Raw genomic sequence first — 6129 nt, 5'->3', positions numbered from 1 at the left:
AAGAACGGGACATTTCAGTTGGTATCCGAGCGTTGGTCTTAGAGAACCAGAATTTTGCATTAGTGTGTCTTATCAAGTTTATTAGGATGCATTAGTGAGTCTGGACTTCGACCGTGTTTACTTGAAAAATGATTGCTTAACAAATTTTGTTGGAAACTATATATTTTTAGCATGTGAATATTGTACGGTGGTTATGCCGGGTACTGCTACTCCTGCTGTAAGTGGTAGTAATAATGGTGGTAACAATGGTGGTAATGGTAATGGAAATCCGAGAGTTTGTTATGAATGTGGTAAGCCGGGGCATTTCCGTGATTCCTGCCCTAACAAGAAGACTACTGAGAATGCACGTGGAAGAGCATTCAATATTAATGCCAGGGATGCTGAGGAAGATCCAAAACTTATTACGAGTATGTTCTCGGTCAACGATTTATCAGTTTATGTACTATTTGATTCAGGGGCTGATTTGAGTTTTGTGTCGAGTAAATTGAGTCCAAAAATCAAAACACCGTTAACTCCTCTAGACAGTACTTATGTTGTAGAGATAGCTAATGGTAAAGTGCTTACTGCTAAGACTGGTATTATAATAATGATAAACCAGTTGTGGTTTCATGTCGAATTGCGAACACTTATATTATAATAATGAAGGTGCACGTTGACACTGGTAGTAGCGTGGATGTCATGCATGAACAGTGTTTTAACAAATTGCCTGATCATGTTAAGGCTTTGGTAAAACCTACTGCGGTTTCGCAAGCTGGTTTCTCAGGGGAATCATCTTGGCCTATTGGTCAGTTGGAATTGCTGATTGAATTGGTAGATGACAGTGACAAACTGCTTAAGTGACAAGCCCTGCTAAACCTTTATGTAATGCGTAATCAGTATGGGATTAACATGATTCTTGGGCGCACTGCTTTGCGCCTGTTTGGTGCAATATCATCAACATTGCATGGAATGGTAAAGTTTTCTACTCGTAAGGGTGTTGGTACGCTAACTTCGGTAGTAATTGAACCAATGCGTGCGATGATTACCGCACGGGAAAGCATTGGTATTGAAGGGCATGCGGTACTCGCTGAATAGTTTATATGTTTGATGTAGATAAAAATTTTCGCGAATGATTGCTAAATCAAGCTTTAGTATACATGCACTGCGTTGCATTGTTTTTAATAATAATTGTTATTTCTTGAGAAATATGAATAAAAAGTAACTTAATTCGTCCAGTTCCAATGAATGATGTCACAGACACCTTAAGCCAAATGTAATTCTGACTGTACGGTACCTTACCTGCCCCGACACCGCACCCTTCAAAAGAGAATACTTGTGGTGGCCTATTTAACATTAGAATTGTTATTCAAGTATTTAGCTTCAATTCATGATGTGATGGTTGTTCTGAATCGTATAATAAGTGTAGATGATGAAGGTATGAATGATGAAGAAAACAAAAATTATGATGATGATGATAACAAGATGTATTTGCAAATAACCTTGAATTGAATCAATAACATGTTACAATCTCAATTACATCTCGACATCTTTCTTGAATTCGCAAGTTGAATCAAATTGTTAATTCCATCTTAAACCTAATCTCAATCTTTGCGACGAAGGTTGCAAAAGAAGTGACACGGGGTCGAGACGGTCGGGTCCTAAAAAGATCGAGAAGTTCGAGACGGGGTCGATATGGACATTGACCAAAGTTGACTTTTAAATATGTAAGTATATAAATATATATATGTGATATTTTAAAGCCAAAAACTTTGATTGACTAATTTGTACCCATAATCGCTATCACCGTTAATATAATACAGAAAATTCAAACTAAAATAAGACAAATTTGACCGATTTTAACGACTTTCTGGCTTTTCCGAATTTTGAGAGACTTTGACTTGATTTTTTTTTCAACTTTGACCCGAATTTTGACTGTTGACTGTCATATTAGACGGTTTTCTTCAAGACGGGATGGGCTAGTCACTAAACCGTCGTAACAGGCATCGCAGCGGCTCCAGACGGGGTGTTTTGCAACAATGTTTGCGAGTGAGAGTATTTGGGAGAATACACATTAAGTGTATGAGGAATGGGGAAAGGATTATGGTTACTACATGGTATTGGTATTTATACTCTATAGCACTAACCTTACAATAAAGCTTAACCAATAAGCTAAACCATATAAATCTCGAATCTGTATCTATTAATTACTTAGGAATTCTATACCTAGCCATCTCCCCCTTAGATATACAATGTGATTAAGAATCTTCAGCTTTTGACAAGTTAAGTCATGAAAAACGCATCTTTGCTAGAGATCTTGATAAGTCTTCAAGTATAAATGTTGAGTCTTTGCCGGAGATCTTGATCGTAACTCAAATTTTTTCAATAGCTCGAGGGTTTGGTTATTGCTAAGTTGAGATGTAAAATCTTTTTGAACCCTGTAATGGATAACAGCCTACACATATCAGTTTTGTTAGTCGATAGTGTCCATATAGTAGAAACAAAAGTATCAAGTTTTCTAATTTCGTATCACAGATTAGCATGTTTGGGAGATTAGCATGTATGGGGAATTAGGTTTCATATATGTTTGTGGTGATCCTGAAAGTTACGTTAACATTTTAGAATCCCAATCTAAGGAGTTCATGGTGATTTCACCGATGTTGGAAATGGCAAAGTCTTTCTTTAGCTTTGCTTAGATCGAAGTTTCGGGTATACCAGTTTTGTGTGCCCTCCAGGATAGCGTAATGGAAGTTGTAGGGCTCTTTGGAGAGGTGATTTTATTTGCTAAATCATGTTCCAGTTTAGGTAACGTGTGTTCTATGTTCGCGTTCATTGAATCATCGAGTGCCAAACATATTAACAGATCAGTTCAGGTAGATGTAGAGGACAAAGATCGTTCAATGAGTAGCATTTGGGTTTTGGAAATCGTTGATACCTCTTACTTGAATCAGATCGCGTGTAATACTTTCGACCAACAACTATTGGAAGCCACTATTTGGTTCCTTGTAACAAGCGAGAATACTGTGGTTAAGAATGGTGATCGTAGACGTCCTGCTAATTCTGTTTTGATTGCGGTGAATCAGGATGGTTTTGAATCGGCATCAATAGGCTCGTTAGGTTCTTGTTCTTTGGGCTTAAGCGAGATATCTGCTATAGTTGGAGTGGAATAAGATTTGGTTCAATGGATGATGGTTTGGTTTCTTGTTTTGGGCGTGGTCCTTCTGTTGGTGGTATTCTGACTCATCAAAATGTCACAACTCTTAGACCCCTTTTGGCTCACAAAATCCAATGAGATTTTGGCGAAATTGTAATTGAATTGAGACACACGTCATTTCAAAATTCAATTCCAATTCTGACAGAATCTCATTGGACTCCGTGAGCCAAACGGGGCCTTATTGTGTTGGCTAACTCAGATAATGCACGATATGGTTTTGAAGTAATTAAAAAGAATCATGAAAATGTCACAACTCTTATTGTGTTGTCTGACTCATTTATTGGGCCTGAGCAGGGCCCGATCCTGCTGATGCTACTACTACTACTAATGTTGTTTCAGAGCCAAATGATTATAACATAACATTTGCAAAAACATTGGTTCAAATTGAAAGAGACGAAGTAAATGAATTAAGATTTGTTGGCAAAACGCAAGGAAGAGACGAACAAATATATGCTTTTACTGGTGTTGCTTAGTCGTAGTGGAAGAAAATATTGTGATTGCGAGGCCCCCTCTTGCAAACTTTTTTGGGTTCTCAGGATGGTTGAAATGTTGGTTCATCAGCAAATGGGAAAGGAAAAATGTTCGGGGAAGCTTTCGCGGCAATCTATGAAATGATGACGAGTATAGCAGAAGATAGTGAACCAGCTATTACTACTCTTATTAATCCTTGTGAGATCCCTTGTGTGCCGTTTAAAAAATAAGAATTAACAAAAGAGGAAGAAAAAATTAGTCCACGGCCCAAAAAAGGCACAGAAATAGAAGAATGCGTATTTATTAATAATATTTGAGCTCGGAGTTCTAGGTTTCTACATTTGTTTCTTGTTAGTTTGTTGAGCATTTTCTCGGTTTTTGTTTAAATATTGACAAGATGAAGCTCGATTTAGATAATTTCACTGCTTTCTAGGTACGAGCCTCACCGGGATTCTCTCTTGTATCTATTATTGAAAACTTTTTCTATTCGAAAACGTTTTCAATATTTATATAAGTTTTCCTAATTTTTGAAAGAAAAAAATGTAAACTAATACTTTTTATATCCAAGTGTTCCTCACCACAACCACCAGGTCATGAATATGTCAAGAAACAAATTTTAGAAAGAAGACTTAAGATTCAAACTTTTAAGAAAGAGGAACAACTGGAACACTTTCAGGGAGTTTGAAAAGGTTCGTGAAGTGAATGTGGATAGTATCAAACCGTTACAAGGGATGGAAGATCGTATTCTAATTGGTGAATTAAAAAATGTTGGGATGTTATACTTAATATCGTCTATTGGTGATCTAAACGGTGAACAAGGGGTCTGTATCAAATATATTGGTGGCCTTTCACTATTATTAATCTGTGAAAATGGCACCACTGCTAACAATATTATCAAGCAGGAGGATCATCCCTTAAAAAAGATGTTTAAGTGAGTTATCGGTTTGGAATGGGTCATACTCCAATCCTGGGAGATTAGTGTGGTTAGACATTATTGGTGTTCCATTCAATGTTTAGGCAACTTCAACTTTTGAAGCTATTGCCAAATGGTGGGGCAAACCTATCGATTTTAAGAACTGTAACATTGTTCATGGTAATCAAAACTTAATCTAAGTTAAGGTGTTGGTTCACACTTGGGAGGATGAAATTATCAATGATGTTGTGAAACTGCTTTCTGGTCCTGTTTTTAAATATGTTTATTTAAAAGAAAACTCCAATTCCATCGCATTGGATATTGAAAATTGTGATTATTCCGATTGGTCGAGTATCACATCAGATTCGGATGGAATTTCTGATACAATATCCAGTAATGATGCAGATGACGAATGGGGTTTGGAAGGTGATGAATATGGCCGGAATCCTTGTCGGCCGGTGGTGGAAGATGATGGGTCTATGTTTGCTGGTCTCAAGGAACTCTTTATTAACCCTAATGATGAGGTTACTTCGGGTAACGTAAAATAGACCCAATCATTTAATGTTGTCTCTAATGATGCGGCTACTTCTGTTTCCAAGAATCTTAGTAAAGATGAAAAAAAATAACAACCTAAAAGTTGATCCGATGGTGAACTTTGGTATTCCAAATGATGGGCCTATTTTGGCCCAAGCTGTGGAAAACGATTGTGAGGTTGGGCTTAATCGGGCTTGGAATAAGGTGATAATGAAGATCTAGGTGAAACGGACAAGTCGAATTCAGATGATGATGGGGTGACAAGCCCATTCGCACCTCATGGCCCAACAGCTAATCCCATTTCTAATGATGTGGGCCTTCCTCCTGTGTTAAAGAAGACGAATCTTAATCCTGAGCAAGGGGTCTGTATCAAATATATTAGTTGTAACATCCCGCCTTTTTCCGTTTACTTTCCGTTTATTTATTTAAAGTTCGTTATATAATTATAACATCTTCCGTTAAAACGCGTTTTAAAATATCTCGTTTAGGTAATTGACGCACCCGCTTTAAACCCGGGGGACCAAAGTTGCCAAGGGGCTTAACTAATTGACTAGGTCAACTAGTCAAACCGCACTTACCACCACACGTTCATTCATCACCTCCCATCTCATTTACTACTTCCATTTTTGCTCTCATTTCACCCAATTCAAAGAATCATCATCCATATTAAATCTAGCAAGTGTTCTTCAAAACAAATTGCATATTTGGAATCCTTGCAACTTCCTATTCGATTCCATACCAATTTTATCTATTTTGGGTAACTTTCTAAAATCACTAGATTCTTTGTTCTTGATGTTTTGAACTTATAAAAGTGTTAATTAGTGTCTATGGCTCAAGTCTAACATGAATATATGATTTATATGCTTGTTCTTGTCATTTTGATGTAACTAGCTTAAACTTGAAGTGGGTGTGTATGATTTTGAGATTTGGTTGCTTAAATGTTGTTAGATGTTAAAATTGCATGTATTAAATGTGTTACTAGCATCATTAGCTTCAATTTGGTATGTAGGTTGACATGGAA

General features: G+C 37.0%; 1 protein-coding gene across 1 annotated transcript; it reads left to right on the top strand.

Annotated features, from left to right (window-relative positions):
- Positions 1-639: 639 nt before the first annotated feature.
- LOC139899124 (uncharacterized) lies at positions 640-1074 on the top strand. Its single transcript, XM_071881944.1, has 2 exons — positions 640-810; positions 877-1074. The coding sequence occupies exons 1-2, from the start codon at positions 640-642 to the stop codon at positions 1072-1074; spliced, it is 369 nt and encodes a 122-aa protein (XP_071738045.1).
- Positions 1075-6129: the final 5055 nt, after the last annotated feature.

This window comes from Rutidosis leptorrhynchoides, chromosome 1 (assembly GCF_046630445.1).
Source record: "Rutidosis leptorrhynchoides isolate AG116_Rl617_1_P2 chromosome 1, CSIRO_AGI_Rlap_v1, whole genome shotgun sequence".
In the NCBI taxonomy this organism is placed as follows: domain Eukaryota; kingdom Viridiplantae; phylum Streptophyta; class Magnoliopsida; order Asterales; family Asteraceae; genus Rutidosis; species Rutidosis leptorrhynchoides.
The sequence above is the reverse complement of the archived record's forward strand: the minus strand, read 5'-3'. Positions and strand labels throughout refer to the sequence as shown.